Below are 24,880 nucleotides of genomic sequence, written 5' to 3'. Positions count from 1 at the left end.
CACAAAAAACATCCTCACATAGCCCTCCCGCTGTTCTAGATAAGTCAGAGCAGTGTGAAGAGTGATGGCTATAGCGTCTTCTGTAGATCTATTTTTTCTGTATGAAAACTGGTGTTTATCAAATGTATGCGGAAGACCAGAAATGATGTGCTGGCAGACCAATTTCTCAAAGCACTTCATGATGATAGGAGTGAGTGCCACTGGTTTGTAATCATTGAGGTTATTGATAGGGAACTTCTTTGGCAGCGGAACAATGGTGGAAGCCTTCAAACAAGATGGAATAGTGGACTGGGATAAAGACCAATTGAAGATCCTGGTAAAGACTCTAGCCAACTGATCAGCACAGTCTTTAAGCACTCGTCCAAAGATACCATCAGGACCGGCAGCCTTTCTGGGTCCACAGCCCTCAGAATGCTCCTCACCTCCTGTTCCTCCACAATGAAGTGGGGCTACAATTGGCTGGTAGTTGTGTTTTATCTGTCTCTGATGTCTCCACTTCAAAGTGAGCAAAGAAATGATTCAGTTCCTCTGCCAATGAAGGATCCCCCTCAGCAGGGTGGACATTGGTTGGTTGATGATTTGTAATTTGTTGAATCCCTTGCCACACCTGCCTCATGTTATTGCTATTAAAATTATCCTCAATCTTCCTCTTATAATCAGTCTTGGCCTTTCAAATACCTTTCTTCAGATTAGCTCTGGCAGCACTGTATCTTGCCCCATCACTGGACCTAAAGGCCTTGGTCCTGTCACACAAGAGGTGCTGGATTTCCTTGGTCATCCAGGGTTTCTGATTGGGATAGATCCTAATACGTTTATCCACAGTGATAGTATTTGTGAAGTGTTTGATATAGCACAAAACAGTTGCAGTGTGCACCTCTAAGTCAGGGTAGTAAAAGATGTCCCAATTTGTGTTCTCAAAACAATCCAGAAGTTGTTGGGAAGCATCTTCTGGCCAAGATTTCACTGTCTTTATTATAGGCAGAGCCCGTCTCCTAAGAGGAATGTAAGCTGTTGCTGAAAGCAGTGACATATGGTCTGATTGTCCCAAATGTGGTAATTGTATAAACTAATAGCCATGTTTGATGTTGGTATATACTTTGTCCAATATGTTTGTTCCTCTAGTAGCACACTTAACATGCTGATAGAATTTAGGGAGCACTTCTTTTAAATCAGCTTAATTAAAGTTCCCCGCTATGATATGCACAGCATCAGGATACTTATTCTGCTGATTACTAACAATGTTATACAAGAATCCCAAAGCTATGGTAGTATTGGCATCAGGTGGGACATAGACTGCAGTAATCAAAACCATGCTGAATTCCCGCGGAAGATATATGGGTCTATATTTAAGAGTCATATACTCCAGATCCATGGAGCAGTGGCTGTCTACAGTCTTTGTATTGATATACTAGCTTTTGTTCACATAAAGGCTTAAACCTCCCCCTTTGATCTTGCCAGAATCTGTCCTTCCGGTGAGCTATGTAGCCTTCCAGCTCAACAGCTGCATCTAGAATGAGTGAATGAAGCCATCTTTCTGTGATGAGCAAAACACAGCAGTTCTTGATGAATTTAGTCTTTGCAATCTGTAGCCTTAATTCATCCATTTTGTTAGTCAGAGATCTTGCATTGGTAAGAAATATATTTGGAATTGAAGGCTTGTGTGGAAACTTACTCAGCCTAAAGAAAACTCCAACAAGGCATCCCCTCTTCCTCTTCCTGTTCTTCTTTTTCTGACTCTTCCCCCTTCCTACAGGGATAGTGATCCATGGCTCCCCCAGGGGCCTAGCTGCCTTCTTTGGTATGTTATAAAATCGTCTGTAATAGCTTTTTCACATTTCAATCCAATTTGTGACAATGCTTGCCGACTATAGATGCTCCTTGCCCCACAGGATTCAATCAAGGAAAGGATCTAAAACACACACAGAATCATACACACCATACACTGAAAGAACGAGCGATTAGTCACAGCATCCATGTGCGCAGCCATCTTGAAAACCATAAGTTGAAGTCCATAAGTCTTAAACTTGCCACGTTTGAAGACTCTTGCCCTAAAGTAAGGACAGCTCAATCCTTCCTTATTTTCCAGGAGTCCATCAAGATCTGTCTTTATTATGAGATCTTGGAATCCTAGGAGATTAGTGAGATCTTGAGGTTGCTCCATTGCAAATAGAATCTCTTATGTGTTCTTTTTAAAAATGAACTTGCTTGACATGTTTAGTTTTTAATACTTTTTTTTTTTTACTAGGGCCCACCCAGGTCACATTTCTGGGTTGGATGACCATATTAATACTATACAAATAGTTCATACTTATTTAAACCACCAATAAAAACTCTTTAAGTTATATTTTGTGAAACTGGACTTTCTAATTAATGAATACATTTAAATTTTAAAGTTCATACTTTAATTATATTTAGTTTTGACCTATAAGCAATTTAATACAATGTTCAAGTATGCTCTGGAAGTTGAGTTATTTTCTGTAAAAATGGAGATCAAAGACAATATACTGTTAGAATTAGCTATACTTTTTCATTTGAATTTATTTTAGAAATATAATTTTTAAAAGTTGGCCTATTCAAAATGACTGCAAAAACAAGGAATATGTTAGAGCTGAATTCTGAAAGACAAAGCAAAAATGATGGTCAGTTTTTTCTACAGTTTGGTAATTGGGGACATACTTATTTAAGTAACAGTATTCTAAGCAGATTTCTAAGAAAATTAATAAAACAACATCGAATTATTTATAAGCCTATAAAGGATTGTAAATTCAGAAGATAAAATCTTATTTTAGATTGGTTTTCTTTACTGGATTATTAGATTTTCATGGCACTGTTCCTTGGCCTTATTTTGTGACCAAACCATACTCTGGAATTGATCATTGAGTCATTTAATCAAGAATTCAAAAATAATCACACCTTATGATAATAAAACCTGCCTGAAAGAAAGGTCACCTTTGGTACAGATGAAATATACTAAAAAGACTAGCATGAATGCAATAGCTCCTAATTCAAATGGAACAAAGTACTTGAAAAGTATTAAGGTGGAAAGCAATTTACGATAAAACCAATTCAGTTCCATTCAGCAGTAGATTATACCACATTTGGCAGTCCAAATGTATATATGGTATTGCAACTTTAATATCCTTTAGCTAAAAGGCCCTTTGTTTCATTTGAAATTAGTGGTTCTTCTTTTTTTTCCCATTCATTTTCATGCCTACATTTTTTCCTCCAATATCTGTGCAAATAAAACCTTGTCTACAACAATAATAAAGCATCAGGGAGAAACAATTAAAACAACATGCTTGTTTTCCATAATGGTTTTTACCTCAAGCCATTCTGTACTGTGTCTCTGCTTGGACTACGAAGTAATTGGTCTTCAAATGGCACTACAGCATGTGGAATAACAGTGTTCTTTAGCCCTACTTGTCTCTTTTCATATGGTATCTATTACTGAACTTTGGATGAAATGTTTGTGAGGGGAAGGAAATATTCCCTTCGTAACTGAATTCAGAAACATTAAATACTGTATTCAAAGATTGCTAATGTTTTAATGAGTATAATGGCCCTGAATATGGGAAAATATACTAAAGAAAGCATAGCTTGTATTATATGAAGTAAGATTGGCACACCAAGTTTGAAAAAGAAAACTGTTGTTTTTATTGTCACACCTTTCAAGGAGCTCTAATAGCGCAATGGTTAGAGTGCAGTATTGTTGGCTAACTATGCACACAACCTGGATTTTGATCCTGACAAGGCTCAAGGTTGACTCAGCCTTCCATCTTTCTGCAATTGGTAAAATGAGGAGCCAAATTGTTGGGGGAAATATGCTGACATTGTATACCGCTCAGAGAATGCTGTAAAACATTATGAAGTGGTATATAATTCTAAGTGCTACCGCTATATATGTCTAAGTACTCTTTCTATTGCTAAACAAGGGTATAAATCCTGGGAGAATGATCACTGTACGATAAGTGACAGATGATTTAATCCCATACCTCCCAATATTTTATTTTATTTTATTTTATTTTATTTTATTTTATTTTATTTTATTTTATTTTATTTTATTTTATTTTATTTTATTTTATTTTATTTTATTTTATTTTATTTTATTTTTTATTTTATTTTATTTTATTTTATTTTATTTTATTTTTATTTTATTTTTATTTTATTTTTTTATTATTTATTTTATTTTATTTTATTTTATTATTTATTTTATTATTTTATTTTATTTTATTTTATTTTATTATTTATTTTATTTTATTTTATTTTATTTTATTTTATTATTTTATTTTATTTATTTTATTTTATTTTATTTTATTTTATTTTATTTTATTTTATTTTATTTTATTTTATTTTATTTTATTTTATTTTATTTTATTTTATTTTATTTTATTATTTTTTTATTTTATTTTATTTATTTATTTTATTTTATTTTATTTTATTTTATTTTATTTTATTTTATTTTATTTTATTTTATTTTATTTTATTTTATTTTATTTGGTTTGTCAATTGCTTACAAGATAATAGGTATCAGTAAAAACATAATTATGAATACATGGATACATATAAGGAAAAAAAAAAGAAACAATAGGACAGAGACGGTAGGCACATTGGTGTGCTTATGCATGCCCCCTACAGACCTTTTAGGAAAGGGGTGAGGTCAATAGTAGATAGTCTGAGGTTAAAGTTTTGGGGGTTTGGGGAAGAAACCACAGAGTCAGGTAGAGTATTCCAGACATTGACCACTCTGTTGCTGAAGTCGTATTTCCTGCAATCAAGTTTGGTGCGATTAACCATGAGTTTGCATCTATTGCTTGCTCTTGTATTGTTATGATTGAAGCTGAAGTATTCATTGACAGGTAGGACATTGCAATGTATGATTTTATATACTATACTTAGCTTGGACCGAAGGCAGCGTAGTTCTAAGTTTTCTAGGTCTAGAGTTTTAAGTCTGGTGGCATAAGGTATCTGCAAAGAGTAGAGGAGTGGAGAATTCTTCTTGTGAAATATTTCTGGACTTTCTCAACTGTGTTAATATCAGATATGTAATGTGGGTTCCAGACTGATGAGCTGTATTTGAGTATTGGTCTAGCAAATGTTTTGTATGCTCTAGTTAGTAGAGTGATATTACCAGAGAAAAAGCTATGTAAGATTAGGTTAACAACTCTTAATGCCTTTTTGGCTATGCAGTTACAATGGGCTCTAGCACTCAGATCATTCAGTCTACAAACTGAAGCAAGCACTATGCCCAAGCTATACATACTATATACATGCATACATACATAAGCTAAGGTCACATTCAGATTCATAGATATGAGCAAAAGATCAGTAAAAAAAAAATCAAAGGTAAAACAGTATTGAAAAATGTAAATCTCTCAACAATATTTTATCCATTTTCATTAATTTATGTCACCATAAATATTTTTCTTCTACTGTCTTACTTGATTCTTATGATCTACCATTGAAGTATAGCTGTCCTTTATGATAAAGGACCATTCTTTCAAATAAGCTATCCTTTAGGTTTATTTAAAAAAAACAAAAAACAACTCACTTTTGTTCCCTTTTTTTGGTCATTTATAACTTTTACCACACAAATGGTAGTACATACAGGTATTGGTCAATTTACAACCATTTATTTACCAACTGTTCAAAGTTACAATGGCACAAAAAAGTGACTTACAACTAGTCTTCTCTCTTATGACCTTTGCACCATCGCCATGGTCACATGATAAACATTTGGCTGCTTAACAGCCAACACGTATTTACAACGGTTTCGGTGTCCATCGGTTATGTGATTGCTACTTGCAACTTCCCATTAAGTTTCCAATAATCAAAGTCAATTGGGGAAGTCAGACTTGCTTAACAACCACATAATCCATTTAACAATTTCAGTGGTTCACTAAATAACCATGACAAAAAAGGTCATAAAATAAGGCATGGCTCTCTTAACTGCCTCACTTTGCTACAGAAATTCCAGCCCCAATTGTGGTCATAAATTAAGGACTACCTTCTAGTCTTTCACATTCGGGTGAAAAACATGGACTTTGAATGGTCTTTTTAAAATAAATTTACATATACTATTTGATTTTAGATAATATTAATAGGGTTTTCTTTTTTGTTAAAAAATTTTCTGGTTTTGCTCTTGAATTTTCCTTTCTAAAGCAAAGTTATACACATAAACAATTAAAAATTTTTATTATGAACTTTTTAAGATTTGCCTCTTTTTAAAATTTGTCCTTTATCCTTTCCAAGTTTTCATATGGTAGCTGTAGATAATGCTCATATACTTTTTGCAGTACAGATTAACAAATTAGGTTAAAAATAAAGAGAAAAATACAAATTAACAGTGAAGGCCATCACTAGAAGCAGAAGGATTGAAATTGAATTTTTGTTTTTATATTTTCTTAAACTTTATTGATGAGTTATAGGGAACAATATGGTCATTACATTTCATTGGAATGCAAAAGATACGTCAGATTACGAAGAATCCCATTGTGTCCATCACCCTATTTAACAAGATCTGAATAAGTGCCTATGTAAACCTGATGAACAATGCATTAAATAAAATCCCATTTTTGTACAATTCTGTTACAGTAGGAGAAGTAAGTACTAGGTCCAGCATTAGAGATAATATATAAAGATGGAAACACTGAATGAAAGAGTCTACTTGCAAACTAAAATCACCTTATGTAGGAGTAAAGATCACCTTATGTCAGAGTAAAGATCGTTAGATTAGATTTTGGTAAGATTGCATTATAAAAATGCTTAAAAAGAGTTCAGTGTTTCTGGGATAAAGCTACTAAGAGCAATAACAGTTTTATGTAAAAGTGACTTTCCTATTGATTCAAATACCCATGAGTATAGCATAAAGTATACTGTGCTAGCCTGAGATTGATTTGATCAGCCATGAAGCTCACAGCCTGATAATGTTCTTAATGTTGTCATGAAAATAAATGTGACAGACTTTATTCTCCTTGCAGGAAAGTTGAGTTATTAAGAGAATACATAAAAATAAAATGTCTGATTCAATATCTTATACCCAACGTCAGCCATATCATAGTTTGTCACCTACCTTATGTGGGTAATAAGAAGAGTTGAAGATGGAATGAAAAAGTCATCCACTCTGTCAAACTGCTTGCCCACTGGCTGAGTGTGAATAGTGTGATGAGAAATACTTCCACTGGCCTGGGTTATCACCTGGGAAACATATTGTACATTTCTTAAGTCATCATTTGAATGTTAAATTATCAGAAATAAAGCAAGACAACTTGGCTAATACTCATGAGGTCACCTAGTTTGGGTAATGAAATGTCTGCAAAAAAAAGAAAAAGAAAGCCCTAAGCTGGCTCAGAGAATACCAAGGACCTGTCATAATCTGAGGACTCTGAAAGTCCCATGCAGAAGCTATATTTACATTATTGTAACCCTTTTACCCAAAATGACATCACTATAATTTAAATCCTTAAGTGGTTTAATTTTTGATGAAATAATTGATTGCATAATATAAAGACAAAGGTATCATCTACATACCAAATGTATTTACAGGGATGTAGGTTTTATTGTCTTCCAGTAATTCTTTTAGTGGAAGACAAGTAACTGTGATACAGCCCTTGTCTGGTAGAAGGATGATGATGTTTGATCCTTGTTTAGGTTTTTGAGGTCTGCGCGGTCATCTGCTTTGAATTAATTCTGATTCTGTGTTGTTCTGATCTTTGATGCAGTTGTTTGTGATATGATTGTCCTTATGTTTTCTTGGCTCTCTGAAATAAGTCCTTTAGTTTTACATGCTGCTTCTAAGGCTGCGAAGAATTTTAATTGATTGGCATTCTGTGTTACAGTTGACGCCTTTATCTAGGATGTTATATTCCATCATGACTAGGTGACAGATTGACAAGTTGACAACCCATTCAACTTCAGATACCTCTTTGTTCCTGAGGTGTAGCTAGAGCAGTTTGATTTGGAACTTGGCTTTCCTTTTTTTTTTGTTATATTAATAGACTAACAAAGCTCATCTCCTACTATGTCACTGCTGGACTCCCATATGTATATATTAAATGTTCATATATTTACTATATAACTATCTTTCTGACAGTTTTCTATGTGAATATGAAATTGGATTTCTGTCAAAGAAACAATGTATTTCTAGTCAGTGCACGTGCTTCTATTCAATATTAAAACGCATATACTTACTTGTAGTGTAGGAGAATCCTTATCAAAGCTTCCCCAACTGAGCACCCATACTTGATCATGTGATTTATCATAATGTAGATTCACTGGAACTGGATCCGTACTTACAGCCTAAAGATTATGAAAAATTAAGACAACAGTCACTAATTTAAATAGCGTAAATATTGCAATAAGTCTGGTGAAAAGTAAATGAAAATATTTGTCAATATTTCAAATATTACACAACTGGTAATTAATTTGAAACCAGATTACATTTGTTTAAAAATATGTTTGTTTATTATTTGAACAAGACATGGATATGTGTTCACCATATACCTTATGCAATTTATGCCAAGCAAAGATATTAAGCTCAACTATTTTTAAAATAGTTTACTCAATAATTTTATTTAATGTGAATTAGTAATCTTAGTACCCTGCATTGGGATCAGTATTTTTAGAACTTTAAAATTCAGATTAGTTGATATTTTAGAATGTCAAATCCAATGCTTTGGACATCTGCCAATGGTGGGAAGCAGCAATGGCTACAACAAGGACACAAAGAAGAATTCAAATGGAATTCTTTCACATTCAAAGGGAAGAAGCTTGGCTTCCGGTTTGAGCCTCTTCGGCAATAGACCAAAATCCACGATCGTGCACGGTTTTGATCTGGGCTCGCCGCTGGAGCGCCTTGAGCCGGCTGGTTTCAGGGCTAAGCCACCCCGTAGAGGTGGTGAAGAGGGAGGAGACCGCCAGCAGGGTTGAGGAGAGCCGCATCTCTCCTCCTCAGCTGGCCATTACTCCCTTTCCTGAAGGCTGTTGTAGCGGTGGTCAGAAATGGCCACCCCAAAGAAGAACTCGACCGGAAAAGAATGTGCAGGAGGAAGATAAGAAGTGAAAGTCTTGGCTGACCGGGTTAAACTGCAAAAGCAACAACTAAGGTATCCTGGAATTTAAACTAAAAAAAAAGTAACATTGTTCCCAAAGAAGATTCTGAAGCAGCGAAGGAAAGTGAAAAGGGAAAGGATCTGGTTTTTTTCTTCTTCTCTCCCTTTCCCTATACTGAGAGCTAAGAGACTTAAATAAGAAATTGGAAAAAAAAATCTGCTTTGACACCAACAGGCAATTAAGCTGAAAATAAAATAAAATGTCAAAGGGATAATAAAGATTTCTGGATACTTAACAGTTTTTAAAAGCAGGAAAGGAGAGAAAAAGAATAAAAGGGCAGGATCTGGAAAAAAAGGGAGGAGACTGCCTGGAATTAAAAGGAATTTACAGTAAAACTTCAACAAGACTTCTAAAAGATACATTTTAACTGAAACTTGGCAACTAAATAGTAGAACCCCAGGAAGAGAAAGTGAAAAAAAAGCAAAAAGAAACAGCTTGCATGTATTTGGATTACTTGGTGATCTTTGGATTCTTGGTTATTGCATTTGAATGACTAAAATCTATTGGGTGGTTGTTTAAATTTTTTAAAAATGGCACTACTTTTGGATGAATTGAAAATGGAACTTAAAAAGTACAAAGAAGATGCACAAGAAGGGAGAGGTTCTTTTGGCTTCGTATTTCAATTCTTAGACTTGGAGATTTGGAACTATGAGAAACAACAAGAAACGCCTGCAAACCAAGAAGACTGGGACAAAGAAGAAGCCATCTTTAATGAACAAGTAATTCTACGTGGGGAAGAAAAAGGAAAGGGAGGAAAGAGAATGAAAAGTTTAAGACTTAAAAAAACAACCAAAGAAAAGAAAAATAGTTTGAAAAATAAGTATAATATTGGAAAGCAACAGAAGAGGGGAATACAGAAGAGAGAAATAGAGGTAGAGAGACAAGGGGGTAAAAAGGGGAGGGAGAAGAAGAGAGGGAAGAAGGAAAGGAAAAGAAGCTACAAAGGACAGAAACAAGATATAGAGAAACAGGGCCTATTTAGAGATAATGGGTGAAAATTTAACTGAAAAAGGGATTCTGTAAAGGTACATAAGATTGTATTGTTATATTAGTAATAGAAATAATCTTAGAAAATTTGAAACAATGTATGATTGAAATGAGGGATAAAATAGTTACTGTAATCTAGTGAAATGTTTGTTAATAAATAAATGAAATAAAATAAATGAGAGAATTGAATTAGGAAAGGATGGGAACATTTTAATTAGTCAATGTTTTATAAAATATAAGTGAAGGGGGGGAATTAATTATGGAAAGCTTATAACTGTTCCCATAGAAGTATGATATTTAATTGAAAAGTAATGTTAAAGAAGTTAAGATTTTAATGAATATTATTTTTTTTCAGAATATAGTGTGTATTTTAAGAATGTACCAAGCAGAATTCAAATGGAAGTTATGTATTATATTGAATGTTATAATTTTAAGGTATATATTGAAGCTTAAATAAGAGTTAAATGGATAAAATTAAAAGATATAAAGGTGTCATACCGCAATCAGCAACTACAGGAGAAACTTTGTTTAATGAGAAAAGATAATATGAAATTGAAACAGGACAGACAAAAAATATAAATATAATGATTTGAATTGAGATGAGATAATTAAAATACAATTGAGAAAATTAAAAGAGGGGAGAAACTATGCAGAAAATGTAAAACAGTAATAAGATATGGAATGGAACATAAAAATGAGCATGAAACTGAATTTGTGTCTGTACGAAGAAATGTAACCCGGGATGACGCTACTTTCAAAAAAGATGTTTTATTTGTATTTCTTTGTGAAAATTCAAATAAAATTTAGAAAAACAAAAAAAAGGGAAGAAGCCTGAGATGTAGAGAATATTTCAAGTATTCTGAATACTCTAAGGTCCAGAAACTTCCAGGCAGCTAAAACTAAAGGATTTGTTCCAACATTAAGGACACAGCATGTAAGTCCTTGTCTCTCCTTTTCTTTTTAGTCTATGCTAATGAATTCTAAACCCTATTTGACAGAAGTTGATGTTTTCCCTTCCTTCCATTAGGCGTCTATAGCAGATATAGGAAAGAACACTTTTAAAAACCACAAGTGATTTAAATGTGGATCTGGAGTTCATTTCAAAGAATTGCTTTTTAACTGCTAAAATGGTTATTTCCATTTTCTTTCAGCTGCTGAATGCCAACCAGAAAATAGATGAAGGCTATAATAGCAAAGCATATAACTAAACCTTTTATGGAGTCATCCACCAACTCAGTTGCTCTAGACTTTATTCAAAATTCACATGTTTTCCAAGATCCCTTGGGGGAAACTACTTTTGCAGTGACTGCTCCAGATTTGCAATTAATAAGGGCAAATGGCACAACAGAAAAGCAGTATTACACCTTCTCTCACAATTTCTTCACTGTAGAACTTATCCCAGGAAGCTTACATGGCTTCCCAGATGGTATGGATTTGAAAGAATAATATTGACTTTTAGCATGTTGTGCTCCCTTCAATGCTTTTTGAACCATTTTCCAAGGGATTTCAAATTATGCCTGTGCTAGTCTTTCACAATAGCAATGTACAGAGCCTCTGCTAAATTCTGGGAGGAGAGCCAAGCCTACGAAGAAGGATGGCATAAGCCCCAGAGTTCATAATATCTGCCAGCAACTGTCTGCACAGCAGAGTGTTCCACCAAATCCAAGGTCAGGACCAGATAAGCATAGGCAGCATTACACCCTCAAATTAATTAAAGGGAAGATACAGACATCAGTCAATCCTATGGAGGATGAGGAAAACTTACTCAGATGTTTGGCACTCTTTCTACAGAAGAACAAATAATTATACACAAACCTGAGGCAGTCAAATCAGTGCTTCAGTAACCGCTTGCAACTAAGTCCATCAACCTGTTACTGCCCCCCAACTGTCCTCCTATTGAAATGTTAAGTTCATTGTCTTGAATGTTTAGCAATCCTTAAAAAGAAGGTGCTTCATCTCAAAGGTAATTCAGACAAATGAAGGGAACCCCAAATTGTTCAATGTAACACAATCTTTCTATAATCCTCCAGATCAGGACTGTCAAACTCCTGGTCTGTGGGCGGGATGCGTCACGTGCTGGCCACATCCACACACAGTTTAGCGAAGGGGGAAAAAAGTTCCAATACATCACGTGTCACTGCCGTGACGATGTGAGTTTGACACCCCTGTTCCAGATGATCATCCTACAGGTGATAAACTTTAAAACTGGATTGTAAAGAACAGACTAGTCAACAGACTGGCTTCATCCCCACTGGTTCTCCCTATATGGATTCTGATTTTATACATCCAACGGCTCCCATCTACAACTTGTTATTTCTACCTGAAAGTGCATTCTCTCCACAAGAACTTTGAATATGTGTACTTTATGCCTCCTATCCCCATTCTGGCCTTATTTGCCTTGCCCATAAAACTTCACCTATGGATTTATCTTAGCTCAATACAATATCCACCCTAAATGGCAACAAGGGTCTATTCTCTACCTTCTCCCCCAATCACCAATTTGTTCAACGCAAGTGTTATTCCTTCTGCACAGTTATCCAGACAAAGCAGTTCAAGAGAATCAGCTAAGCAACAATTACATCCTCCTACAATTTATTCATGCTCCTTTGGAACATAACTGAGCACATCAGCAATCGTTTAGATCAGGGGTGTCAAACTCATAGCCCGGCGGCTGGATGCATCATGCGCTGGCCATGCCCACCTGTAGTTTAACAAAGGGGGAAAAGTTACAATACATCACATGACAACAACGTGACACAGTGATTGTGACACCCCTGATTTAGATGGTATGATGGCCTTGTGAGACTGGTTCATAGGAGGAAGAGTTGGAACTAGGACCACCCAATCGGAAATGGCATACCTCCCCAAATGCTTGGACAATCCAGTAGCTAAAAACAATGCAGTTCTAGCCCTGTCTGCATTAGGAGAAGTGGCGAACAGACAGGCAGCCACTTGCCAGAGAGAATCAGTTGTGAAGAGCCAGCAATGATGACAAGCTACAAATCACCTCCAATAGGGAACAGCAGCCATGGAGAATGGTGTATACATGGAGAATGGTGCAGAAGGAGGCAATAGAGAAGGTTGGTGAGGTTGCTTGTAAGGAGGCAGCCTCAATTCTCCTCACCAGAAACAATTGGGATGGGCTAGTTTAGTTGGAAACTGGGAGAAGGTGCATTTGTTGGGAACATTTGTTTGCTATGACATGTACCTTCCCATCTTTCGTGGATGTTATCTAATGAATCTTGAGTCATGTTTCTTGGCTCTCTCTGTCTGTCTGTCTCCATCTCTCTCTCTCTCTCTCTCTCTCTCTCTCTCTCTCTCTGTGTGTGTGTGTGTGTGTGTGTGTGTGTGTGTGTGTATGTCTCTCCCCCCCACTCTGTATCTTTCTCTCTCTGTGTGCATGTCTCTCTCTATGTTTCTGTGTGTGTGTGTGTGTGTGTGTGTGTGTGTGTGATGTGTGTTTTTTTTCTCTCTCTCTCTCCCTCTCTCTCTCCTCTCTCTCTCTCTCTCTCTCTCTCTAAGCCAAGGCTGGACCAAGCTGACAAGCTCTTTGCTACTTCTTTTATTTCTTCTTTTTGGAAATCCAGCTGGCTGAGGAACAAGTGTGAGCTGTGGCAGAGGCTTCCTTCTTCCTCCTCCCCCTTCCTTCTCCTCTTACAATCCCTGGATGGCTGTGGCAGGCCAGAAGGGTACACGTGAGCAGGGAGACCCTCCTTAAGCGAGTGGCTGCCCTGCCTGATCTGCGGGCATGGAGAATGGAGCAGAAGGAGGCAATAGAGAAAGTCAGTGAGGTTGCTTGTAAGGAGGCAGCCTCAATTCTCCTCACCAGAAACACTTAGTTGGAAACTGGGGGAAGGTTCATTTGTCGGGAACATTTCTTTGCTATGACATGCACCTTCCCATCTTTCGTGGATGTTATCTAATGAATCTTGAATCATGTTTCTTGGCTCTGAACTTCAGATTTTGTAAACTTTTGGATTTTGACTTCAGACTCTTGGACTGTAATCTTTCAAATCATAAATTTGAGGGTCATACTGATAAATTTTATGTTTATTGTTCTCTACAGTGACATACCAGGTAACCAGATATCTTATCCAAGTCAAACAATTGTACAAAATATTTAATTATATGTGTTGTTTTCATGTCTTATTGTTTTCTTTTCATCCCTGATAATGATTTGCTGTATTAAACTATTTCTCTTTTTCTGTAAAGGTTGGACAAAGACTGTAATAAAGATATTTTATTTAATACATATATTTCATTCTAGCTGCTTAATTTTTTGTTTTCTGTTTTAGTCACACTATTATAGAACTGTGAAGCACAGCTTGTTTATCAGTTTGACAAGAAGAGTACCAGCTGGCTAATTAAGTGAATCTAATTTAAAGTAATGATGTAGATCCTCAAAATAATGTGCAAATGGCTGGCAAAGACCACTGGCAATGTTTAACTAGACTCCTGAGGTGTTACAAAAGCCTCTGTATTCCCCAAAGCAAAAACTGTTTTTCTTCCAGATTCATGGGCCAGTTGTTTACTGCTTTTCTTTTTTTAAAACTTTAATAGATAATAGTTGCAAGTCTTTTGTGTTTGGATAAACTGTACATTGAAATATCACAATAAAGAATTAAACTAAAAGATTTGATAGTCACTAGAAATGTAAATCTAAATACTGCAAAAATAATAATTTTACTGTATTGTATCTACAGATAAAACTAATACAAACTATAAAAAAAGAAAAAAAAGTGCAGAGAAAAATAAACTTTCTTTATTCCAGAAAGTATAAGCAACTTTAACATCCTCATTTCTTAAAATGCAATCTTAAAATATAATCTATCTTAATATTTTCTTATTGAAGTTTACAAATACAAAAGTATTAAAAGTATTAAACAATAAAAATAGTAAAATAAAAATAATAAAAAGTATTAGAAATAAAAATATAAAACAAAAAATACAGAGAAAATAGGGAAAAATAGTAAAGAGAAAAGATATATAAAAGATCCATGAAGACAAGTGCAAAGTACTTTAGTATCATTATCACCTTTTCTGATAGTTCAAGAAAATATCTCTTCTTCCTATCTCATCTTTATAGTGTTGCCTAAAAATCATAAAAAGCTACCAGAAATAATAACATATTTCTATAACAAATAATAACATATATATTTCAGCCTTAATCAAATAAATCAGTTTTATATTTCTTTCCCTTATTTTAACACAGTATACAGTAACTTATCACTTTTTCTAAAAATTCAACAAAAATATTTTCTTCACATTTTATAAGAAATCTTTGGAGGCTTCATAGTAAAAAAAAGTTACTTTAAGTGTGTTGTCCTGATTCTCCCTATAGCAAGAGTTCTACGGGTGTTTATTCAAACTCCTCCCCCTCCAACAGGTCCTAGGAAAGAACCCCTGTGCCAGCCTTCAAGATTTTCTTCCTTTGCATCTTTTGGCTGTCATAAGTAATGGGGGGAGGAGAAGGGACATGGTTATGGGAAGCAAGCTGGAGGTTTTACAAAACAGAACTGTATAAGTTGGGGGGGGAGTTTCTTGCTTATGTTTCTTTCCTATGCTTTGCGCAAGCGCTGCTCTTTATCAAAATATGTCAAGGTCAACGGACAGAGGCCTCATCACCACCTGGAGATGCCCACATGATGCTATACACAACTTTTTATTGGATGGACAATTTGAACTATTGTGGGTGGGAACATTGCCATCACTTTATATACGTGCTTTACGCGCTCATTTTCTCAGATTCAGAATTCCTTTGATGCTACCACTTGATTTCCAGTAAAAGATATCTTTTCTCTAATTAATGGAGTCTAAGTGTTTCTTTCTTGGATTTTGCTTAGCATGGCAAGAATCATTGGACAAACGAGTTCAATGGTACACACAAAATTCAGGAAAGCAGTCTATGATTCAAATGGGTCAGGATATATGGCATAAGAACACAAGGCACAGAACTGGGCACACTGCTCCAACAACGCTCAAAACTTCAGGTTGGGATTAAGTAGGCCACACCAGTGTAGCCCTTCATTAAGAAGTGAGGTTGCCTCCTCATGTTGTGCACTTGGAGGAGGTGTGAACTCCACTTTCTCCTCATTGCTAATGGGTGGCAGTTGCTCCCAGTCTTTGCCTGTAGTCCCCTGGCCACCTTGCTGCAGCTGTGGCTCTCCTCCCTCAGCCTCAGCCTTCTACTCATCCAATCGACCCAGCTGAGTTTGATCTGTCAGACTAGCATCAATCCTGACCAACACTCAGCTATGCACTTTCCACAGCTGACTCAAATTCACCCTGCTCCTCTGAGTCCAGAAGCAGATCCATCATATTAAGATACTAGAAACAACACATATATTTTAACCTTGATCAAATAATCCACTTTGTATTCCTTCCATTTACTTTTAAGAATATTGATCTTTAACCTCTTTAGTTTTCCAAAAGCTGATTTTTGTCTCTTTTTTAGAAAATCCTTCATAAATTTAGAATATCTCTTTTGAAAATGTAAGACAAAATGTATCAATACACTCTTCTGATTTATTATTTGTATCTTCTCTTTAATTATTAAGAGATCAGTGGGCTTTATCTGAAAATCCAGTGTAGCATCTTTATCAATATTTTTCGTGTAAACTGACATTTTAAAGTACACTTTTGATTCAGTCTCAGTTTTTGTTTTGTCCAGTATAATCTGTTAAAATCTTCTATAACCAATTTTAAATATATTTTATAGTAGCAAACAGGCTTAAGAATAATTTCTGACTGCATTTTTCCTAAATACCCTTGTAGTCCTTCATTTTTGCTTTGTTCTATATTAATGTGTCTATTCTCCTTTAATTATAATCTTTAATTCTTTCTGATTTTATCTAGTGTCCCATCTGCAAAGTGTTTTCTTGTTGTCTTTCCACCTTTTTCCACAGGAAAGCTTCTATTGTTAGTTTAGTTTAGTTTAGTTTATTGTCATTGCAACTCGTACAACGAAATCAAACACCATCTTCATTGCATATCATGACCATGAAAATAAACACAAACACAAATCTTTCACCCTTCACACATTGAACCGGAAACCCCTGACACCACACCAACACTGCACTATACAGCAGAATTCAAAAGAGCTACTGCCCTGGGACGGAAGCTGTTTTTCAGCCTATTTGTCCTTGTTTTTATTATTCTGTACTGTCTGCCAGATGGTAATAGTTCAAAAAAAGGGTTCCCAGGATGAGTTGGATCTTTGAGAATGTTTTGAACTTAGTGTATGAGCGTGTGTGTGCGTTTGCGTGTATGCATCTATGTGTTTGGGGGGGGTGGGTGTGTGCATGTGCCCAAATCAGTATTCTAATCATCCTTTTATTGTTTATTAAAAAGAAAAAAATAAACGTCGATGAAACTTTGTTCATCAAGGATAGAAGGAAAGATATGAAAAGCAATTTCCAAAAGTGATTGAGAAAAGTAATTATGTGACTTCTATGTCCATAAAGGCTTCAAACCAGGCTGGCAAAAATGCCTTTTCCCTCAGCTGTCTTATGGTCTCCCCACAGGGAAGTCTGTACAGAGTGCTTGTGAGAAGATATGATCTTGTCCTAGTTCTGGAGAATTGAAAGGCATTGATCCATTTGAAGTCACCCCCCCCCCAAAAAAAACCACTGGGAGCTACAAAACCTGGGTGGGCATGGCCAACTCAACATCACTCACTCCCACCCAGTCACATGACCCCCTAGCCATGCCTACCCAGCCAAAAAACCCTTCTCTCCCTCTCTTTTCCACTCTTTCTGTATCTCTCTCCCTCTCTCTTCCTATCTCTCTCTCCCACTTTCTCTCTATCTCTCCCCCCCTCTCTCTCTGTATCTCTCTTTCTCTGTGTCTCTATCTCTCTGATATGTGTGTTTGTATATCTCTGTCTCTCTTCTTTCTCTTTCTGCATGCAAGCTGGCAAGCTGTCCTTGGGACTCTCCTTTTATTTTTTATTTTTGGAAATCCGGGCTGGCTGAGGAACAAGCGCAAACCATGGTAAAGTTTCCTTCTTCCTCCGCCCCTCCTTTTCCTCTCGTGATCCCCTGGATGGCTGTGGTTGGGCCGGGAGGCTGCACGTGAGCAGGGAGACCCTCTTTAAGCGAGTGGCCGCCTGTCCTACATGCACCTTTGCTGTGCTTTGGCCAAGCCCGACCACTCACTTGAGGAGGGTCTCCCCACTTGTGTGCACCCGCCAGCCTTGGCTTTCTAAGAGAGAGAGGGAAGAGAGAGAGAGGGAAGAGAGAGAGAGAGAGAGACATAGAGAGAGGGGGGAGACCAGCTGATGGCTGAGCATCTTTGGCAAGGCCGCTCTGGCATTCTCTGAGCCAGACTCCTGGGGTGGGTGTGTGAGGTTCAGTGAGGCCAGCCCCCTTTTCCCACTGCCCTGAGCTTGTGGCTGGGTGCTGTGGGCTTATTCCCCTTTCCATCACCCCATCCTCCCGGATCTCATTTCTACCCTGCCAACCCTTTGTGTTAGTGAAGCCAGCATCGATCATGGCTGGGTCAGGCCACTGTCTCAGGGCAGAGAGCAGGTTGCGCGTCTCCCCGAGCAGCAGAGGCAACACCAACAAGGGCCAGAAGAAGCTCCAGCAAGAGTGAGGTGCCAGAGAATCAGGCCCAGCCACTTCTCCAACCCCACTGTTGCCCTTACCTTCTCAGTCCAGGTGAGGGAGGGGAGGGTGAAGGCAAGGGGAAGGGCCAGCCAGTGATGGGACAGGGAGCTGCAGCAGAGGCCCCAAAGAGTCGCATGCAGCTCTGGAGGCATGGGTTGCCGACACCCACCTTATACCATATGTCACCTCATTCTCTGACATACTACTAATATTTAGTATTCTCTTAATAAGAAATAGATGTTAGTTCTCATTAATCAGTTGGTCTTAGTTAAAATTAGTTCATTATATTCATTTCTATGTCAGTTTAATAATAATTTTATCTTAAAATGCTCCTATTAAAGTTTGTACATATGTATTCTTGTACATATTTAATCACATATAGATTTTTAAAATCCCTTTTGCATCATTTTAGCAAAGGAATTCAATATTGTGTACACTTTTTTTTCTTTTCTTGAAATACTATATGTAGAAAGTTAAGCTATACAGACAGAACTGGGAATTGCCCCACACAGAACAGCCACAAAGACATCAGCACGAAGCAGAACAGTCCATATGTGGCTACTTTCCAAACACAGATAAATATATTCAATATATTCCTGTTTCAAATTCCCCAATGAGCAAAGCAAAGCATTCTACTACTTCCCACAAGAAAAAGATAATAAAACCAAGCAAGCAAAAAACAGGGTTTACCTACAAATGTATAAAACATTCAGTTCTTTGGCAATACGTATCAAGGCACAGGCCACCAGGTAACAGGTTCATGTTTAAGCTGCCCAAAGCGTATTTATATGTTCCTGTGTGTTTTGCAATGAAAGTGTTTCCTATAGAGTACTTTTTCCGATATGTATTCCACTTCCTTTAGAGTTCTAAGTTTGAAACAACATAAGGCTAGTGTGCAGACCTGATCATTTGAGCAATAGTCTTTCGGTGTTATATTCTTCAGAGAGATAACTGTGTGGGATATATATTTTCTGTGGTGACATGGCAGGATGGCCATTGATATGAACAAAGTTCTTTTTCAAAAAGATTTATTGCTATGGTGGAAAATTCTTTGTGCCTTTTTGGAACTCGGGTAAAGCTGCATCATAAATAATGGAATAACCTACTACATCATTCTTTTTTTAACTCTTAGTCATTTTTTTCCTCACAGCAGTATTTTCATTTAGGTATGATCTCTCAGTGCACTTTATATGTTCCAGGGGTTTATATGTATGTGGCCATTGTTTTTATTTAGATTTAATTGGATTTGATTTTATAATATATTGCTGAATAGTATGATACTTCAGCTCTAGAACTTTTTTTTATAATAAATGAGAGTAGTCAAAATGCTAACCTGTCACATTAAACTCATTAAAACTCCCTGTATATAATTGTGTATACTATTTGTGATGTTATAAAGAAAATTTATTTAAAAAATGAGTACTGAAAACTTTGCTAAAGGCAAAGCTTTCCTGGACACTTTTAATCAGTCATTTCTTTTTTTTGCTTTTGTTCCCTTTTTATGAAGAAGACATCTACTTATTAAATGTTTTATGCTTATTTACAAAGTTAAAAATATTGTCTGAAGAAAAGTTACAGTAACATATATTTTAAAATGTGCCATTTTTAGATTACTATTTGTGTTTCAATACAAAGTGATAAAATTATTTTTCCCCAGAGCAAAATGTTGGAAACACTTTTCTGGATAGATGTAATTGGTTTTCTTTTGTTATGGATGAAAATGTCTAAATCTTAAATTTATCTAATTATAGTACTTTTAAAACTTTGTAATTGGTTTCTGTGTTTAATATTTTATATAAATAAATTGTCCACAAATGTATATCTCTCATGAACATGCATGAAATGCATTTATTTATCTAAATGCACAAAAATGCAGAATTTATATGATGAATTAAGGACCCAACAACATCTACAGTTCTGAACTTTTATACCTTATTCTTTATAGTTGTTTATGTTTTCTACTGCAAATGCAAATGTATATATTTTTTAATCCATTACTATAATAGTCTAAATTGGTTCTAAGCAGAAAAATATCATGAAGTTTTTAAAAAATAATTTGTAATAGGATGCTTTAGAAATTATGTCAAAGGAGAATGGGTAGAGTGTGGTATTTTAACATGTGATTAGCATTAGTGAAGTGGCAAAGAATTTACATGAATGTTCAGTTTTAAATACATTGTTATCTCCTGCATAGTCTCTCCTATTTCCCATCTTTTTATTAAACCCTAAGGGAATAAATCACTAAGAATATTCTACCCTTTTAAGGTCTCCCTTGAACTTAACTATTGTTGGCATTTAGAAAGAGATTGCCTGTGAGAAATTGCTGGAGAATTTTATTCCTTCCTGGGAGATTTGCCTACAGTTTCCCTGGTGAACAAATCAGTTAGAGAATTTCAAGAGCTTCCAGAAATTTGTTGTGCCCAATTTATTTCATACTAAAGCTTCCTTTTTCATAGTGTATGCATTTACCTAATGTACTGTAGAGCAGTGGTCCCCTATTTGCAACTGGCCACACGAGTGTGCTGACGCATGCACAACCCCACTCACGCAAGTGGCCTCTCTTCCCTCCCTTCCCCTGATGCCAGGCCAACCCAGAAAGGTTGGGGAATGCTGCTGTAAGGTACATTCATAAGAAACATGATTTTGACAAAGATATGACGGATATGTAGACAAAGGGGCTAAAGCATTTTTAAATCCCTGAAAAATCAAGATAATATTTAGAAGCAGATCAGTCAGATTCCTCCCTAATTTACTGAATATAAGAAAGGAGTGAAGGATAAAGAGTATTATCACACAGGCAGAGTTGCAAGATTCTGTTACTGTAACAAATCAGAAAGTAGTTTTGGCCTTCTTGTGCTTTCCTCTAGTAGAACAGACATTACACAATTTTGCAAAGCATTTTGCAAAGCATAACAAATTTGTATGAGTGTTACCACACTATAAGTAAGCAGATGAATTGACTTTTCTATGAAACTGGGGGTGCTGCTTTAATGCAAAATGTGAATTTCAAAAATAACTGAGAGTAAATATTGGAGTGTTGATTGAGGATAAAGTTAGGTAAATTGATAAATTGAAGTTAATTATTTTCTCCTTAATAGTTAATATCCATATCTGTCCATATATAAGCTACACTGAATTCAGTAAGGTTTACTCCAAGTATGGCATGGTAATTAAATTTAAATTTAATTTAATGCAAACTGAATTCTACAGCAATTCTACAGTCAGGCCATAATTATATTTTGACATTTGTATGTTTTCCAAATTTTATGATGCCTTTCACCAACAAAAACAATAACATTCCCCAAAATGCATATATACAAAGAAGTAATACAGAACATTTTTTACATTGCATAACATTTTTCAAAATGTGAAAAAATATTTCACATGCACATTCAAAATGAATATATCATAATCATAAAATAAATTAGTTTTAACAGTGAAATTGAAATCAAATTTGTCTACTTTTTAAAAATGAAATTGTTTTATCATAAAAAAACAATCATCTGTTCCCACTGACTCCAGGAAAACATAGATTGGTTGCCTTATAAAAATTTATGTGCTTTGACTCATTATCTCCCCTTTAATCACATAAAGGCAATTGATAAAGAAGCTTATTTATTATTCTTATACCAGAATCATGTCCCAGTTACATGGATTTGTCAAAGCATATGAGCAATATTTTTTGTTATTATTTTTGTCATAACTGATTTGTACATGTTTGTTTGTTAAGCATGCATAATACAGTATATATGCAATATGCAGTGCCTTATCAGGATTTTTTTTATACTTCCACTAGGGATTAGAAGAATGGAGTAAAGCGGTAAGGCACAATATATGGCTGACAAACTGCATTAAATTGATTTGGTTATAAAGTAAAGGAGTGACTTTTTTAAAAAAAGTGTGCTTTAAGACTGAGTAAAAAATAGACAATCTAATCATAGTTGGCTGCTGGAATTAAAACCTGACCTGTAAGTACAATTCCAGATTCCTAAGAGGCATGACAAAAGCAAATTTAATGTTCTTTATTTTAAGTTCCTGTTTTACCTCGTATAAATCAAATCAATAATCAATGAAGACAAATTGTCTTGTCACTCACAATAAATACTTGCAGGTACTTTACAGGTGACTTTTAACCACTCTTAACCACCAGCACAATACAATAAATGGATTTAACTCTGAAAAATGTTTTGCACTTCTCAGGTCTGATTGGAAGCCTTATGACAATCTAATAGTAAAAGCTCTCTGGAATTTCACAAACCAGGGTAGCCTGACACAGTGACCACTGCTTAGTCATAGAGTAGCGGTTCCCAACCTTTTTCACACTAGGGTCTGGTTTTGTGGAAGATTATTTTTTTTCCTAGGGATTGGAGTAGAGGTTGGATTCAGCAGGTTCTGAACAGTTCTGGAGAACCGGTAGTGGAAATTTTGAGTAGTTTGGAGAACTGGCAAAAAAGCACCTCTGACTGGAGATTTTTCAGTATCCTTCCCCTGCCACGCCCACCAAGCCACACCCACAGAACCGGTAGTAAAAAAAATTTGAATCCCATCGCTGGATTGGAGGGAATGAGGCAGAGTGCAAAACCTAGATCCCTCATATGTGCGGTTTCCAGTCAAGCTTCTGCTTCTATGGGAATCTAATGCTTGATGATCTGAAGTGGAGCGGAAATGGTGATGCTAGTGCTGGAGAGTTGCTACAAATGCAGAAGTTTTGCTGATCTCTAGCTGCGCAGCCCGGTTCCTAACAGCCCATGAATTGGTCCTGGTCCATGGGCCTTGCGTTAGGGATCCTTGTCACAGAATACAAGCTTTCCATGAAAAAGAGCCATAAATTTACTTGGAGATATCTCCATTTAAAATCTGTTACTCGGGGAATATCTCCAAGGTATAACAATAATATAAAACAACTTTTATATTCCAGACTTCAAATGTTTTCATCTACATCTCTCAGAAATATTTATACAGGCTGGAAATTCAGAGTCACAAATATCTGAAAGGCAATAGCTGAGGTAAGCATTTGTGATGAGACCTGTGGTTTTTTTTTTTTTTTTTTTAAATATGAATTGGTACATTATCTGAATAATATTTGGAATGATAGTAGTGCTTTCTGAAAATAATGTATTTCTTCAAATATGGCCATTTTAAATTAGTTAATTACTATACAACAAGATAACTTACCTGCACAACTTTTTGAGATTGTACATCAACAATTAGCACTCTATCCAAAGTCGGTTGAGTTACATAGATGAATTTATCCTTGACATTAGCAGCTGATGCCCAGACACATCGCTGGACTTCATCCCCATCAGTGTTTGGACAGACTTCATCCTAGAATTAAGATAAAATTTGGGATGAGTGAAGATAAAGAGAAGAATATAGCCAAGCATTTTGAAGGAGATATCTAGAGAAAATTAGCTCATATCTGCAACAATATAAAATGAAATTGAGCAAAATTATGTTTCATGCACCTCTCCTTCCTTAAACAATGTCACTTTCTTTTGTAATAACTTATAAAATGTTTGTTAAATCATGTTTCTTTTTAGATCAATTGATTAGGCAAACGATTTTAGATATACTAAGAATATTACCTTATACTTATATATTTTTTCAGGTTACAAGATGTGAAAGATATTCGAAGTACTTTGCTAATCAAAACAGGCAAAACTGGATTATCTTAAAAAAATGGACTACTATATTCCAAGAAATTTCTTATACTCCAGAAATACAACTGATGTTGTACCAACACATTTTAATCCTATTTATATTACACTTCATTAAATAAACAAAGCTGTCATAGCTCTAAATAAAAATGTAACAGCTTACAGAATAGTAATAATTTCAATGCATTAGATTTAAAACAATATTATATTCAGATAAATCCCCAGAAATGAATAGGAGTTCCATTAGGTATTATGACTGAATTTATTTTTGACATGTGAGTTTTCTGAAATATGACAAAGGTGTTCCATGTGGCAGCCTTTAAATAGAAATTAAGATGGCTTAAGAAATCACTTTCCAGTTTTCAAGTTTGACAAATTCTGGCTGGACATTTGGTCCCAACAGTGGCTACTGAAGCCCATGATTAATGATTTTTTCCTGCCTTATTTTGCAGCCTACTCATGGCAAGGAACCAAATACTGATTTCTGTGAGTGGATCTTTAGGGAAAGTAATTTGTATT

At 35.6% G+C, this 24,880-nt stretch overlaps 1 protein-coding gene across 6 annotated transcripts in view; it reads right to left on the bottom strand.

The window, feature by feature from the left end:
* FSTL5 (follistatin like 5) overlaps positions 1 to 24,880 on the bottom strand; it is a 389,133-nt gene that overhangs the window by 17,878 nt on the left and 346,375 nt on the right. For all 6 annotated transcript variants that reach the window (XM_087963650.1, XM_026675826.2, XM_087963651.1 and 3 more), the window contains 3 exons: positions 23,880 to 24,029; positions 8,188 to 8,295; positions 7,070 to 7,194 (listed from right to left, as the gene is read on the bottom strand). In XM_087963650.1, the coding sequence (XP_087819776.1) occupies positions 7,070 to 7,194; positions 8,188 to 8,295; positions 23,880 to 24,029 (383 nt within the window). The remainder of the gene's footprint in view (positions 1 to 7,069; positions 7,195 to 8,187; positions 8,296 to 23,879; positions 24,030 to 24,880) is intronic.

This window comes from Notechis scutatus, chromosome 4 (assembly GCF_049901735.1).
Source record: "Notechis scutatus isolate UNSWTSFEM ecotype Mainland chromosome 4, rNotScu1.2, whole genome shotgun sequence".
Lineage (NCBI taxonomy): Eukaryota > Metazoa > Chordata > Lepidosauria > Squamata > Elapidae > Notechis > Notechis scutatus.
Note: the sequence above shows the minus strand (reverse complement) of the source record. Positions and strands in the feature narration are given on the sequence as shown.